Source organism: Eptesicus fuscus, chromosome 9, assembly GCF_027574615.1.
Source record: "Eptesicus fuscus isolate TK198812 chromosome 9, DD_ASM_mEF_20220401, whole genome shotgun sequence".
Lineage (NCBI taxonomy): Eukaryota > Metazoa > Chordata > Mammalia > Chiroptera > Vespertilionidae > Eptesicus > Eptesicus fuscus.
In genome coordinates, this window is record NC_072481.1 from 74,247,934 (window position 1) to 74,264,868 (window position 16,935).

The following is a 16,935-nucleotide window of genomic DNA, read 5'->3' on the forward strand; positions in this document are numbered from 1 at the left end:
ATAAAGAGACTATAACAAGGAACTGAAAATCTGATTTTCTCAATCTTTATTTCCTGGTATTTTGTGTGTCAGTTTTGAAATCTTGACCACCTAGCAAATTTGAATGAAAAAAAAAAGAATACCCTTTGGTAATACATGAGACACCTAAGTGAAATACAATGCTGCATTCAAGAAACTGCAGAGAAATAAAGGTAATATTCAAAGTAAATTACTTCTAGAGTTTTAAAGGTCCTCTAACCCAAACTAGTTTCCAAATCTCACCTTCATTATTTTTCTCATTTCCTTTTGGTCTAATTAATCAAAATCCCTCTCGAAATTTCTGGCCAGTATGTTTTCCTACATATGAATAAGAAATAAAATACCATTTGATGTTTGAAATTATGGGGGTAATCTCATTGACGAAAATAGATGACTGGTAAAAGGGAAGGAAATACTTATTAAAAACATTCATAAAGATGTCAAAGGTTTATAAAGGCAATATCTGGGAAAGAGAAAGCTGTGGGACTACCAGATCTTCTTTGGCTAAGGGTGTTTCCCGAAGTTATCACCACCATGGACAACAAAGGGTTGTCACTGACAGGTATGTACAGCAACTCACTGAATTGTTGGCTTTATCAACACTTTTTTGAGGGTATGAATCTGAAATTTTAGCTAATATTCTCTTAGCAATATGTTTCAGGTTTACAGAGTTTAGAAAAGTAATCTAATCACTGCTCTATAAAGCAATTGTATAAGGGCACAATAGAATAGAACAGCGGTTCTCAAATGGATGAACCCTTCTTCTAGAGACACATCTTAATGTCTGCATATGTTTTTGATTGTCTTAATTGGCAGGTGGAGTGTTACTGTTACCTAGTGGGTAGAGGTCAGAGATGCTGCTAACCAAACTACAGTGCACAGGAGAGCCTCTAGAACCTATAGACTGGGTCACTTCTAAACAACAGAAACTTAGTTCTCACAGTTCTAGAGGTTGGAGCACAAGGAATTATCCCATTCAAAATGCCAATAGTGCCAAGGTTGAGAAACCCAGGACTGGAATAAAACCAAAGTATCTTTAGGTCCAATTTATCACAAACCCACAAGGCAGAGATTAACATTTTTCTGGTTCCCAGGCCTCTTACATGATTTTGTCAAGATGAGTCAACCTGTTGAAATTTGAACTCTGAAGCCATAATGTAGACAATACCTGTAGATAAAATACCCAGCTACATTTCATGACTATAATGTACAGAAAATGAACTTTTTGGAAACATGTTTTTTTTAAAAAAATAAAAGTCTGTTATATTAATCAACTCACAACATGAATATTTTTATTGTGCAACTAAAAGTTATTTAGTTAACATAATTTTAGATACTTTTAAGTATTTTGATTACGATATTTTTCCACATGAAATCTTTAGCACTTGCCTAGTTTCCTCTCATACATATCCACCTACATTTATTGAAGATTTCTTAAAATTTTAATTTTCTGATCAACACATTTTAATACCAGATATTCTTTTGGAGTCTTTGCTATTAAAAAGAGATTTAAGTATATTGTTTTTTACCTTTTGAAAGTGTAAATTATTGATATGTTATAGGTCCACATCTATCCATCTACTGAGAGGACAAATTGATGACTAAATCATCTCAGATTATTGTCAAATATTTTAAAGTAGGTGTTTTATAAACGGAACAGGAAAAAATGGGTAAAACAAACTTTCTAGGGCCACTGTTAACATGCAATCAAAGATCAAGCATTGTTCTTTACATGTAATGGCAATGGCCTCTGGAAGCACTGAATCATTGTGGCTACTGATTGTGTGTGATGGGTGGGACATGAGGAAGTGACAAGATGACAGTATGGGCATCCTCCACCTGCTCATAATGGGACTTAGGGAGAATCCCTTAAACTCGCTAAGCCTTCTGTTTCATCAGTATAATTGGATGATAATAATGAAGGCTGAGGCTATCTGACTGAGCTATTGTGAAACAAATTTTTTTTAATGTTAAATTTTTTGGCAAAGTGGCAAGCAGATGCATGGGGTTTTTAAAGTGAGTTAGCAGATCTAGGCTACAGCATCATTTGTGCTGTTAGAATTCTCTTCATATTCAACATTAGAAATCAGTCAGGCATGTGCTTTTTCTTATCAGTCAAGAAGGTGAAACAAACAGATCAACTGCCATTTCAGTGTCTAAAATGCAAGTATTAGTCAATATAGTGTTTAAAAAAATTTACAGGCGACCCTTTCCCCCTCCCGACTTGGGAGTCTGTACTTGTTCTTCAATAAATCTCCACCTTTGCTATACCAAAAAATAAAATAAAAAATTACAAACTCCAAGAGAGCCAGGCTGCTGAAAATCTGCAGAAACTCCCAAGGCACTAAACTATCTTACGAGAATGACCTAAACACTCTGGCTCAGAATTAATTTAAGCTCCAAATGCTTACAAGTTTTGGAGGCACTTCTGGGAGCAGTGCAAACACGCAGGGAATAACCTACTTTTCTGACTATATATCTGTGCAAATATAATTATATATCTACATTTACACAGTGGAAAGTGTTGATTCTTTTCCACCCCAGCTATTAAAGTGCCAAATCATGCTGAGGGCAATGTGGAGAGATAAGGCTGTCCTCCACAAGATGACTTTTGATAACCTCAGCTGAACAGATCACCTGAGAACGGCTCCTGTTTCTATTTAAGGAGGGCCATTCCTGCTGGTGATGGTGCTGATGTCAAACCTACTCCTGTGCAAGAATGTGGCCTCCATGCCCACCTGTCCCAACGGGGATGGCCAATGCAGAGTGCCCCTCGGAGAACTGTTTGACCGTGCAGTCATCCTATCTGACTACATCCATAACCTGTCCTCTGAAATGTTCAGTGAGTTTGTAAGTATCGCACTTCTTGGTTCTTCCCAGAATGAACCTTCATGTGAATGACTGAGCTATATCACACTTTAAACAAGAAAGTCACCCACGCCAAATTTCAAATAATGCACCTAATGGGTCAAAGAAGGCATTGGTAAGTGAAATGTGGAATAAGAAGAAAGGGACAGCTTCAGGACTGTCCAAAGACTTTTAAAGAGTGTATATTTTTTAAAAAAATTCTTTTTGTTTTTAAGAATTTCCAAAAATTGTTAAGCATCCATACTAGTCATCTGGGGATGCCATACAAAATACATACAGCTTAAATAATGGAAATGTATTTTCTCATACTTGTGGAGTCTATAACATCAAGGTGCCTGAACAGTCAAACTGAGGAGAAGAAAGCTTGTTAATTTCTTGTCCTTGCATGTAGGGTATGTTTCTCCCAAGGCATTCTGCACTGCAGATATATAATAAATGAGAATTGCACTGCAATGGAGTGGGTGTGTTGGGCAAAGTTAATCCAAACTGAATGCATGATAGGAAAATAAACAAGTAATAATAGCTTTTCTAAAACTCAAAAATGCTATGAATTATTGTTCTAAGATTTCCAGGTTTAGAACAACAATAAGAGGATTAGTTTAGAACTGAAAACAATTATTTTCTTTCTGATTAAGGTACTTTGGAAGTCATATATTAACTCTTTTAGGTCAATCAAAGATCAGACAATGGATTAGAACTTCAGTAAATCAAAGAATCTCCATAAAGAATGTGGTTTAATGTTTATAATAAATGTATATTTATATAGTTATTTTTCACACTAATTGTTCTTTTATACATTTTTGACTGACCATCTTTTGTCTTCCAAATATTTCTAGTAATCTCTGAATTTTCACTATGTTTGCTAATGATTGGTTTTTCTCTGTCAATGTGTTATCATAGATTTTTCTGTTCTTATTCTCAGCCCATTGCTTAATATTTTCTGTTTTTCTGATTTATCACTTCATCATGATCAACAAATTGTATTCTGTATCTATGATGAAGATGGTATATAGTTGTATAGATGTAGAGATTAGTCAAAGAAAAGTTTCAATTTTATAATACCTATTAAAGGAGTGTATCCATTTGGTCCTACATAATCAAGAGATTAAAATGGCTAAATATAAGCGCATATGCACTATCACATTTGGTTCAAGTATTAAAGAAAGAAGATACTTAATAAACATTTAATATTTCATATTCTTTATATTTTTAGTGTTTGCTTTCCATATAGTAATGTATAAAAAGAATAAAATTAAGGAAATAGCAAAAAAAAGGAAGGATTTGGAATTTAGAAAAGTTAAATGAAAAAGAACTGTTTATAGAGATAATGGAAAGGGTAGTAGGAAAAAGGACAACTTTCTTATTTCTTTAGTTTTAATTTTCACGTGGCTATAATTTTTAAAAAATTATACAACTATCAAAGGTGTCAACATTTTGGAATTGGGTTTATTGATTTAATACCCAAACAACCCTCATTGAATTTGCTCTATCACTTTCAGGATAAACGGTACACCCAGGGCAGGAGGTTCATTACCAAGACCATCAATGGCTGCCACACTTCTTTAATCCCTACCCCCGAAGACAAGGAGCAAGCCCAAAAGACCGATGTAAGTCTTTTTTTTTTTTAAATATATTTTATTGATTTTTTACAGAGAGGAAGAGAGAAGGATAGAGAGCCAGAAACATCGATGAGAAAGAAACATCGATCAGCTGCCTCTTGCACACCCCCTACTGGGGATGTGCCCGCAACCAAGGTACATGCCTTGACCGGAATCGAACCCGGGACCCTTGAGTCCGCAGGCCGACGCTCTATCCACTGAGCCAAACCGGTTTCGGCAAGTCTTTTATCCAGGATTCTCAACAAAACAATGGAGGCAGTACACTGATATTTCCATGCTGTAGATTATTAGAGGCATTAGAATAGACCAGTGGTCGGCAAACTCAGTCAACAGAGTCAAATATCAACAGTGCAACCATGGAAATTTCTTTTGAGAGCCAAATTTTTTAAACTTAAACTTCTCACCCAGGCCGTGGTTATTTTGTGGAAGAGCCACACTCAAGGGGCCAAAGAGCCGCATATGGCTCACGAGCCACAGTTTGCCGACCACGGGAATAGGCAATGGTAACTGCACTTGCTGGGCAAGGAAGAGTAAGCAATCAAAGAAAAATGACATTATATAGTTGGTAAATTGTCAGTAAAATCAAATGCTGACTAAATATTGTAGCAGCAAAATAAATAACAGCCCAGCCAGTGTGGCTAAATGGTTGAATGTCGACGCATGCACCAAGAGATGGCTAGTTCAATTCCTGGTCAGGGCACATGCCTGGGTTGTGGGCTTGATCCCTGGTGATGGGCATGCAGAAGGCAGCCAATTGATGTTCTCTCTCAGCGATTTTTCTATCTCTCTCTCCCTTTACCTTCCTCACTTTCTAAAAGAACAACAAAAATACGTTTAAAAATAAATAAATAAATAACCGATCTATAAATTGGCTATGCAGACATGATGGTAACCAATGCTTAGACCCAGGACTGCATATATTATTCTATGTGAAAGCATTTGAAGAATTGGACTTCCATGTGTAAAATATAAGGTTTGAAAAACAAACAAACATGGATATGTAAGAAACTCAAATCAGTTTTATTTATGAGAGGGGCTCCTACAAGGACAGCATTTCACATTTCTGACCACTGTACCATCTGAGCCATCTCTTCTGGACTTTTAAGGCTCTCCCTCTGATCCTCCTACTTCTCTGACACCTTCTTCTTTCTTCCTTTCTTCATTCTTCACTCACTCCTCTGCCAACTCTTACTTCTTAATAATTAGTCTCACTTGAAAGCAGATCTCGTAAAATATTGTTTTGCTTCTCATGACTATGGCCTCTGTTCTGATGACAGCAATGTCTGCATATCAAGCCCCAGTCATTTATCCCAGCTCGAATTTATTATTATTATCATCTCCCTTCTGATTTCCTGCCATAACCACAGTTAACATGATTTAAAAGAAACATCTTCACATATATAGCCCCGTAAATTCAATGTGTTCTTTCCTTACAACTTTGTTATTGGTACCGGCATTCTTTCTGTCTGCTAAGACTATTAATAAATAATTATAATTATGATAATGATAATAATAAGAAAATAAAGGAAGAAGGTGAAAATGGGGAGGAGGAAGAAGAGGAGTTAAATTTATTGATAGCTACTACATTAGCGGACACCTTACAAAGCACTTTATGTGCATTACTATATTTAATCCTCATATAAAATCCTCTCACACAAGGTGCTGTTATTACACATACTTATATAAGGAAACCATGACTTGGAGAGCTGATGGAATTTACACCAGTTACATGGGTAGTAAACAGTGAGTCTGGGCTTCATCCAATTCAAAACTCTTTTTATTGTTATGCTACAATACATCCATTGTGGATTCCTTTAATGCTGTTATTAATGATAGATAGCATTGTGCCATTTTATTCACCGGAATATGTCACTAAGAGCAGCATGGGGGCAGGAGTTGGTATGGACTAAGGAGCGCATGTTTCGGTATACTGTATCTTCTTCATAAAGAGCGCATAAAGTAAAACTACAAGTCACAAAACAATGCATTAATGAATAATTTGATTCATTGGTAAGAATGAATCTTTAAATGAAATTATTTGAGCTCTTTGTCATTGACACTGGTGGACTCTATGTTTCCTGAGTCAGGAAAGGCGATAATGGAGTTCCAACAAAATTGTTTCTTTTTCCCCACGGAAAAGCAAAGCAGTCAAATAGGAGAGAATTCTCTGTGTGGGAAAATGGTAGAATTTCAGAAGAAAAACAAAAGTCTTCATGTCATACATTAGAACTATCATTAAAAGAAGGAGTTACTTAAGCCAGATTTTTAAAAATTTATCAAAGTATAAACCAATAGCTTAAATTTTATATTTTTACAACTTGTATCTTCCTACAAACTACATACATGTAGGAATAACAAAGATATAGTTAAGTCAGCCTCTCTGATCAAAAATCACATGTAACCCATTGTACTATGCTTATTTTAATGCAATTATTTTAATGGTTGCTTAGCACGAAGACCTTCTGAACATGATCCTTACAGTGCTGCGCTCCTGGAATGAGCCTTTGTATCATCTAGTCACGGAAGTGCGTGGTATGCAAGAAACCCCTGGTACCCCAGGATCCCTTGGTATGCAAGAAAACCTTCATACGAAAATAGCCCCGAATGGCATCCTATCAAAAGCCATAGAGATCGAGGAACGTAACAAACAACTTTTAGAGGGTATGGAGAGGATAATCAGCCAGGTGAGTAGCCTCCTGACACTTGTTTACTTTTCTCATTAAAGAAAGAAGTGAACCCTGTGAAGAGGAATACATTTTGAAATACCTCACTTTGTAAGAACAAAGTTTAGGCATTTTATATTCTACACTGCTATTAAATAAAGCAATAGTAATTCATAGTGATAGGGTCTACTGTAAGTGAATCTTAGCATTCCACTGTCATATTTGACAGGTGCAAACTTCCCTACACTGCACACAAACCCATCCGAGCCTTGGCCCTTCTTGGGGACAGGCAGTTAATTTCAATGGAAAGAAACTTGAGAATATAACCTGCAAGAGAAATGTTTTCCTCAAAGTATTCCAGGACACCTATTATTGTCATTCTGCTCATATTCTTCCTCTTTTCTCCCCACACCAAAACATGAGAGAGAGAATGGAGAAAAGAGAAAATAAAAATCAGGTTGAATGGGGTTTATCTCCCTCTCCCCCCCTCCCCACTCTGGTAGACATTCTTGTTTGGGAAGGAAGGAGGTAGAAAAGATGAGACAATGGCATCGATGCTGCTCAACAACCACTATCATTTCAGTGGGCTACAAAAGAAAGGGGATTCCCTTTTCTAAAATGTTCTTTGTTTTCTAATTTATAGAGTTGCATCATTCTAAATCTTATTTGGGGGCTTCAAAAGTGAAATGGACACATTGCATTTGATCTCCCCAAATAATTTGTCATATTTAGATTGAGGTAATATTTGCAATATAAATTTCCATTTAGATGGGATCATCTCAATATGAGTGAGGTAATATCTAAACAGTCTTCTGAAGTTCTCAGAAATAATTTATCATCATCTAAAGAAAAATATATGATCATAGAAATAACAGGAGCAATTTTATATTTTTCTTATTGTATACAAAGTACTTGTTAGCATGTCATTGGTCATTTTCATAGGAGAAGAATATATCAAATACAAAGTACATTTTACCCTTGGGACATAAGTAGTAAACACATAGATTTTCAAATGATTTTTTTCATTACTGTGGGCCTATTTTCTGAGGTCACTAATTTGTTCCATAATACTTCAATTTTAGTTCTTTTTTTAAAAAAACAACACACATTTTTTTTAAAAAAGAAACAACACATATTTATTTATTCTTATTCATATCATTGTCCCTGGCATAGTATATTTTGTCGTAGGGGTCAAACACCAAAACAAACAAAACAAAACAAAACAAAAAAAACAGCAAGCCAACACACACACACACACACACACACACACACACACACACGTGCTTGGAATTCCAGTAGGAATCCCAGGTTTAAAAATATTCTGACTGTACAGAGAAAGTTAGTTTAGCAATCAGAATCTGCAGTCACCCCCCATTTGTATCTCTTAGCTCTCCAAACTAGCTTACAGCCCTAGTTAACAAGCGGATGCCAGGTCTCTCAAGTCCCCGTGGACTCCCAGCACATAGTGGCTGAAGAGCGCTGAGTGGCATGTGCTCCTCCTTCACGTTGTTCAGTGGCCTTTTGTTATCACAGTTGTGCTCCCACCCACCACCCACCCTCACTACTGATGGGTTGCTGTCAACACCTCCTTTCTCATAGTCACGTTTCCCAGGGTCTTCCACTCAATAGACCTCAAAAGAAAGCAGCTATTCTTCCTAAAAAGTTGGGGGTTATCTGTCCTAGCAGATTGCAAAGGTCTCTCTGACTCCTTCAGCAACTCATCTTAGTCTTAGCCTTAAAACATCAAGTACAGTCCTCATCATATCCTTCTCTGGTACGTATACTATATGGAGAATATAATCTGTTCAAAGCAGGAAAAAGATCAATGTGACCTGTCACATTGTGACTTGTCAGAAGAAATAAAGTCCACAGTGCACATCAGAGACAAAGTCAGAAAATGAAGAAGTTCCTCAAGTGAGAGAACAGAGGCCAGCTCCTCATTGTCCCTTTGTCACACTCATGTCTACATTCAAATAGCAACTTTCTGGCTCTCCATCTAGCACAGGCATACTTCATCTACAATCACATACATATGAGAAAACTTACACTTGAGTTCTGCTTCTAGTTTTTACACTATAAATAGATTTCTGATACATTGGCTCAATAATCCATGCCTTTCTGGAGAGTTTTACATTCATATCTCTTCCACAAATCTTAATTTAACAATTAGAAAGAGCAAAGATAAGCAAATAATACTAATAATGTCACTATCTTTTTTGTTATTAGGTTCAAAGTGGAGTCAGAAGAAATGAGGCCTACCCTATCTGGTTGGGACTTCCATCTCTGCAGGTGGCCGATGAAGACGCTCGCCTTTTTGCTTTTTATAACCTGCTCCGTTGCCTACGCAGGGATTCTCATAAGGTTGACAACTATCTCAAGCTCCTGAAGTGCCAAATCATCTACAATAACAACTGCTAAGCTCACATCCATTCCATCTATTTCTGGAATGGTTCTTAATGATCTACCCCATAGCAAGCTTCTTTTAGTTTTATAGCTTTTTAATGCATGCTTGGTGTAATGGGTCTTATCTTAAAAAATAAAAACCGACTTCTTAGAGATGTCAAAATCTACAAGAGCAATTTGTCAAAGTTTCTTATCTTCACTTAACAGAAAATCAAAAGAAAATTAATCACTATCATTGAGAAGTTCCTATTAAATTTTGTCACAAATAGCAGAAGTTAGCATTACAAATAAGACAATTAACAGCTTACTTTAGAATCACAGTAAATCATTGTGAGTCGAGTTATTAGAATCAAAGAATTTGATAATTATTAATCATGCTGGTCATGCTAACAAGAAGATTGAATTCTCAGGATTCTTTCTAAAAGGCAGCCATATCCTATCAGCTAACTTTCAAAGTATTATGGCAGACAATTTTAATACTATGAAATTGTAATGCACCCAAGTAGCATGAGGTTTACTAAACAGTCTCAAATTATCAGGATGCTATCTTAGTCTATTCAGGCTAACACCACAGACTGGTCATTTATAAACGACAGAAATTTAGCTCTCACAGTTCTGGAGGTTGGAGTACAAGTCCGGGGTGCCGCCATGGTGGGGTAAGGACCCTCATCTGGGTCCCAGACTTCTCATTGTATCCTCACATGGCATAAAAGGCTAGCGAGCTTTGTGGGTCTCTTGTATAAGAGCACTAATTCCATTCACAAGGGCCAAACCTCATAACTTAAATCCCAAAGGCCCCACTCACTAGTACCATCACCTTTGGGGATTTGGGCAACAACATATGAATTATGGGGTAACATAAACATTCAGACCAATGGCACATACAAAGATGAAATGGCCTTATCCTTCTCCAGTGGCTGTCTTCAACCATGCTCTACTGAGTTCCCATCTGCTTAGTACAATCTTGGGCACATTCCATACAACTCTGGGTCTACCAAGTCCCATCCAGACAAGTTTCAACTCCATCCCATATGTAACCTCTTTAGTGTTTTTCTCTCCCCTATTATGGCTCAGGAACCTAATGGAGAAAGTAGATGTGGTCTATTACTGCAAGATTTCTTCTCACTCCCTCTTCTGGATAGCCTTTCCTCTGGCTATGCTAGATGGGATGGAGGATGAGGAAAGATGAAAAAGTTTTGACATCATGATCTTACGTGGTGCTTTTGTAGCCTTCTCATTGCTGACAGGGACTAACCTTAAATTCCCTCTAAGTGGCAAGTGTCTCTCTTGTGATTTTCCAGGACATTTACAAATGGGGACACCCCACTCTATAGTCTATCAGGGTAAATGCTCTGGCTCAATTCTTCTCTTCACCCCACGGCTCTGACATTTGCAGTATTCTCCACAGCCTCTTCTGTTGTTCCCTGGTCCCACAAGCTCCCCACTGTAGAAAACTGGCTCAAGTCACCTATCTACCAACCCTTTCACAGGAAATTCAGGCCTCATAATCACTCTAAACAACTGAGTGCCGATAATACTGGATTGCTTCTGACCCCTTCCTTCCCCGGGGTCTCTTCACAATTCTCTTCTCTACCTCCTTGCATAGACACAGAATGGGTCAGAAAACTGGATTCATAAGCAGATATTAACCTGAGGAATTAAATGCCATTCTCTCTTTCTTTGAGATCCAATGAGTAATTATCTCTGTTAATAAGTATCTTAGAGAGTTGGCCTTACAAATATTCCCTACTCAGACACTGAATTACAGCATCCTCCTCATACACTTAATCTTCTATTGATGAGACTCAAGAGGGGTGACTAGATTAGGGCAGCTCAGCTTGTTCAATGGCCTCTAGACAACCTAGGATGATGGCCTATTTCTTGCTCGCACTCCTTAGAAAGCAATAGCATTGCCAGGCTGCTTTGCAGCAGCTTTTTAGGATTTTAGCAGGATTTCCTAGACAATAGACAATAAGAAATATTCCACCCAACATCCTGATAGAGATGAAATAAAAAGGTAGATAGAAAGGGGGAATAAAATGGAAAAAAGGAAAAGAAACATAAAGGAAAGGAAAAGCATGAAGAGAAAAAGTGAGTAGAAGACATAGTTTGTGAAGGATGAGCTGCTATTAGAATGCTCTATTTGGTGAAGATTTAAATTTTTATACTCTAAGAGCAAATATCTCATATTTTCCTTTTACCTCCCTTTCTTATTCTTTCGTTCTTTTCCAAAATGTCCCTGTGTATTAGGGAGTATTCTTTGCCCTTAATAATTGATTTGCAGCCCTGACCAGTTTGGCTCAGTGGATAGAGCATCAGCCTGCGGACTCAAGGGTCCCAGGTTCGATTCCGGTCAAGGACATATACCTTGGTTATGGGCACATCCCCAGTAAGAGGTGTGCAAGAGGCAGCTGATCGATGTTTCTCTCCCATCGATGTTTCTAACTCTATCTCTCTCCCTTCCTCTCTGTAAAAAAATCAATAAAATATATATTTTTTTTAAATAATTGATTTGCAATAGCTCTAGAGATGAGCAGAAGGTGGCACCTCCTCAGATCAGAATTCAAGGCATTTTTCTTCTGCCATGCAAAGAACCCTTTCTCCCATATACAGAAACATTGTCTACCAAACCCAATCTCTTCCCTCATAGCCAGGGCTATTTTTGTCTGAGTCCTCCTGCCTCTAGCTGAGATGATTCAAACCTTTCAGAATACAACAGAAATACTGTGTCCCACATCTATCTCTCCCTTTGATCCTGCATGCATGCAAAATGCCAGCTTTCTAATATTTCAGCTCTTTTCTTTTAAAAGGCATGAGAGTATGGAAAAACTTTTATGCATTTTTAAAGTCTTTTATTGCTGAAAACATCTAACTCTATTGTGTCACCCACCTCACTTCCTTTTCTTCAATATCTAGATGTTTTCAACAGAGAGGATAGCATTTATCAGGGGGAAATTTGTCAATAAGAGGACAATGCAATTGTATGACACATAACTTCACCACTGGCCCACTTGCATCTTCATGTATTTTTCTCTTAAAAGTTTATTCCAAGCACAGGTTTAAGTTTTCAGATAAAATACTGAGTGGTGGTATTAAAAGGCCTCTCCCTGCTTGACCATGACATGTGAACTGTATACTGTAGCTTTCAGACCAGATTGAGCAGAACCATGGGTATTCTGTAGAGTCAGCAAGGGGTAGCTAGAAAGTGGATATTTGGGGAAAATGTAACAATCACTCCCCTGCCAACCAGAGTGAGTCTATCCCCTACCCTCTCTTTTTACAGATTTCCATGTAAAATTACATTTGAAAAACGGGCGTACTATAGCAAGAATAACAGCAGTGGTTACAAAAAAGAAACAAGCAAATGAAAAATCCTTGAAATTAACTGATCGCATAGATCACTAAATCAGGTGTCATAGGTACTACAAGGACTGAGAGGCAAGAAAATTATCTTACTGAAGTTTGTTCTCAAGTTGTAGAGAAAGAGAGTGTTACATAGACATGCAAATTACTATACTAAGGTAGAGAAAAGATAGTATAAAGGGCAATGCTAAACAGTGCTAGAGTATATTAAAGAGCAGTTAGGAAACATCTGGACATAAGAACAAGGAAGTTTTTTGGAGTGACACAATTGTGATGGCTTTCTGATGGAGTTTTAAAGGGTTGATGGGATATTGATAGGCAAAAATAGGTAAACAGCATATCTGTCAATTCACTTAGAATCATTTTATGAAATAAGTATCTACTACATTCTGAACAAAAGGAACTGAGATATCCTATCTAATAAAAGAGTAATATGCAAATTGACCGTACCTCCGCTACACCCACAAGCCATGCCCACCATCCAATCAGGAGTGAGTATGCAAATTAACCCAACCAAGAAGGCTGGGGCCACAGAGCTGCAGCAAGCAGGAGGCTTGGGTTTCCCTGGCAATGGAGGAAGCCAAGCTTCCCTGCCGCCCTGGCTGGCCCAGGCCTACACTCAAGGCTACAAAGTTTCAATTATAGAAGATAAATAAATCCCAACAAAAATGATGGCAGCCATGGAGCTGGAGAGAGCAGGAGGCTTGAGTTGCACCCAGCGATGGAGGAAGCCAAGCTCCTGCAGCCCTGGCCTGCCTTGGCCTCTGCTACAAAGTTTCAATTATAGAAGATAAATAAATCCCAAAAAAAAATGGCTGTGGCCACGGAGCAAGCAGGAGGCTTGGCTGTGCTCAAGGCTGCAAAGTTTCAATTATAGAAGATAAATAAATCCCAGATACCAGGGCCTCTGCCTGGGGGGCGTGGCCAGCCTGCAAATTACCACAGGCCTCTCGCCCAGGTCACCCAATGCCCCAAGGGAAGCCCCACCCTGATCCGGTACACCCTTCAGGGCAAACCAGCCAGCCCTGACCCTTGTACGAGGCCTCTATCCTATCTAATAAAAGAGTAATATGCAAATTGACCATCACTCCAACACACAAGATGGCTGCCCCCATGTGGTCAAAGATCCTGCCCCCATGTGGACACAAGATGGTCACCACAAGATGGCCAGCAGGGGAGGGCAGTTGGGAGGGACCAGGCCTACAAGGGAGGGCAGTTGGGGCAATCAGGCTGGCCGGGTAGCAGTTAGGCATCAATCAGGCTGTTAGGGAAGTGGTTAGGGGGTGATCAGGCTGGCAGGCAGAAGTGGTTAGGAGAAATCAGGAAGGCAGGCAGGCGAGCAGTTGGGAGCCAGCAGTCCTGGATTGTGAGAGCGATGTCTGACTGCCCATTTAGGCCCAATCCTACTGGGATTGAGCCTAAACGGGAAGTTGGACATCCCTCAAGGGGTCCCATATTGGAGAGGGTGCAGGCTGGGCTAAGGGACACACCCCTGGTACACAAATTTCGTGCACTGGGCCTCTAATAGTATTATACAGTACTAGTAGCCCTGCTCACGAATCCGTGTGCCAGTAGCTCGCTAGTAGCTCGCTGCCACCCTCCAGTAGCTCTCTGCCCACTGTCCCACTCTCCTCTAGCTCCCCCAGCTCCGCTCCCCTCTGCCCCCCGCTCATAGCTTGCTGCCCTTCCCCCTCCTGTAGCTCTCCACCACCCGCTTGTAGCTCGCTGCCCTACCCTCCTGCTGATCTGTGATCCGGTCGTTATGGGGTTGGTCATTACACTGTGAAGCGTAATGACCATTTGCATATTAATATTTATTATATAGGATTATTAAACAATTAACTCTAACCAAAACACAAGATATGTTCATTGTTTTAACATGTAATCTCTCTCATGATTATGCTCCCATGACATGCTATATACATTACCTTAGGGCAGTGATGGGCAACCTTTTGAGCTTGGTGTGTCAAACTTTGCCAAAAAACTGAGCATAATTCAGGTAATGTGTCACTTTGAGGAAAAAACTAACTCCAAGACTCTAGTCGCAAATGTTTCATCCTCAGGAGCAGCAAATGTTTCATCCTCGGCATGTGGCCACATGTCATCAGAAATGGGCACGCGTGTCATAAGTTCGCCATCACTGCCTTAGGGTAATCATGGGGCAACCCCTTTTAAGAAGTGTTAATGGATTGTGGAGGATCATTTATGCCAACTTGGAGTTTATACTTATTCTAGAAGGCAAGAGGAAACCAAGAAATTTTAGGGCAAGAGAGAAATATGTCCAGCATTAGAAAATAGAAAATGAATCTGGTTTGGAGGGTTGTGGAAGTGTGGGGCTAGTAGAGAAAAAGAACTGGTCCAGAAAGAAATAAGTTGGAATATTTCTATGACACTCTAAAAGAAAATAAAAAAGTGTTCTGCCTGGAGGAAAGAAGAAAGAAGCGAAAGATGTGAGAGATCTAGGAACAGCAATAGAATTCTAATATATAGAGGGAATGAAGCAGATATTAGACAAAAATCCATCCACGAACACAAGACTAGATGAGTAAATAAGTGATGGTAAAGTCAGAGAGAGAGAGAGAGAAAGGGAGGGAGAAAGAGAGACAGAGGAAGAAGATAAATTAAGGTTTTGTCCAAATACATTCAGACTTTATTTTCTTGTATTTCATTGACTTAGCACCAGAAATCATAAAAAAAATAAATGTTACTTTAGCAAGTCACAGAGATGAGTCTATTTATGCACTTTCTCTAAGAGTTTCCCATTCCTTTATCTTAAAGCCCCCCATTTACTGTTCCTTCATTGTCTTCTTACTCTCAGCAGATGGTCAGTTAATCACTAATCCAACAAAGAATTAAAAGTGTTGTCTCCTAAGATAATATTCATATCGAAGGACTCTTGAAAGAAAAGCTTTCTAATCCCCTAAAAATAAAATTCTAATAGTGAGTGACTATTTCTCAGAAGCATTTTTCCCAAATGCCCAGTCGGCAATCATATAGGACTCTGCTACTTAGAAATCTGTGGCAACAATTATAATCTATTTGGATGGTAAATATAGAAAAGTCAAATGAAGCAACAAAAGACACTTAAAAAGCAATGGATGCACAAGTGGAACAGATAACATGTTTTAAAGCAGGGCCATGCTTGCACACCATACCAGCATGATAGGAGCTTTGTGAGTCTAACCAGGGGTCGCTTCTTCAATGAAGGCTCTATGGGATTGGCCCTGAGAAATCTCATGCAACTAAAATCTTTAAACAGGATTCTTTGACTCTAAGACTCAGAACCCACTTAATTGCATAAAGTAAAAAATAGGAATGTATGTATTGCGTATTTGAAAGGTGCTAAGAGAATAGATTTTAAAATTTCTCATTAAAAGAAAAAAATTGTAGCTATGTATGGTGACAATGTTAACTAGACATATTGTGGTGATTATTTGGCAATATATACAAACATCAAATCATTAAGCTGTACATCTGAAACTAATATGTATATGTCAATTATATGTCAATAAAACAAATAATAAAAATTGAAAAATAAATTTTAAACATTTTTAAGGAATATACTTTTTGATAAAGAAAGCAACTCAAGAGAAACCAAGATGGCGGCATAGGTAAGCACCTAAACTGCTGCCTCGCACAACAATTTTAAAACTACAACTAAAAGACAAAACAGACATCATCCAGAACCATAGGAAAGCTGGCTGAGTGGAAATTCTACAACTAGAAGGAAAGAGAAAAGCACATGGATAATCAGAGGAGCTGCAAAAGGCTGAGGTACGAAGGCATGCACGTGGGCATCTGAGTGCCTAGCTGGCTCATACGGGGGGAATCCAGACTGTCAGGCAGAAACTCAGGGGAGCCGCGAAAGGCAGAGGTCTGGAGGCGCATGTGCAAGTGCGCGAAGAGAGGACTGACTGCTGAGTGTGCCACTGGCTTTCTCTAGTGGGAGAAAAAAAGAAGCTTCCCACTGCGCTGAACTCCAGTTCCTGACGAGAATCTGG

General features: G+C 38.7%; 1 protein-coding gene across 2 annotated transcripts; it reads left to right on the top strand.

Moving 5' to 3' along the window:
- Positions 1 to 552: 552 nt before the first annotated feature.
- On the top strand, positions 553 to 9,586 carry PRL (prolactin). 2 transcript variants are annotated; one of them, XM_008146068.2, is made up of 6 exons: positions 553 to 580; positions 2,687 to 2,868; positions 4,386 to 4,493; positions 6,956 to 7,055; positions 7,104 to 7,189; positions 9,395 to 9,586. In XM_008146068.2, the coding sequence occupies exons 1-6, from the start codon at positions 553 to 555 to the stop codon at positions 9,584 to 9,586; spliced, it is 696 nt and encodes a 231-aa protein (XP_008144290.2). The 2 variants fall into 2 exon arrangements, with proteins under 2 accessions (XP_008144290.2, XP_054577158.1); XM_054721183.1 differs by having other exon boundaries at positions 2,684 to 2,868; positions 6,956 to 7,189.
- Positions 9,587 to 16,935: the final 7,349 nt, after the last annotated feature.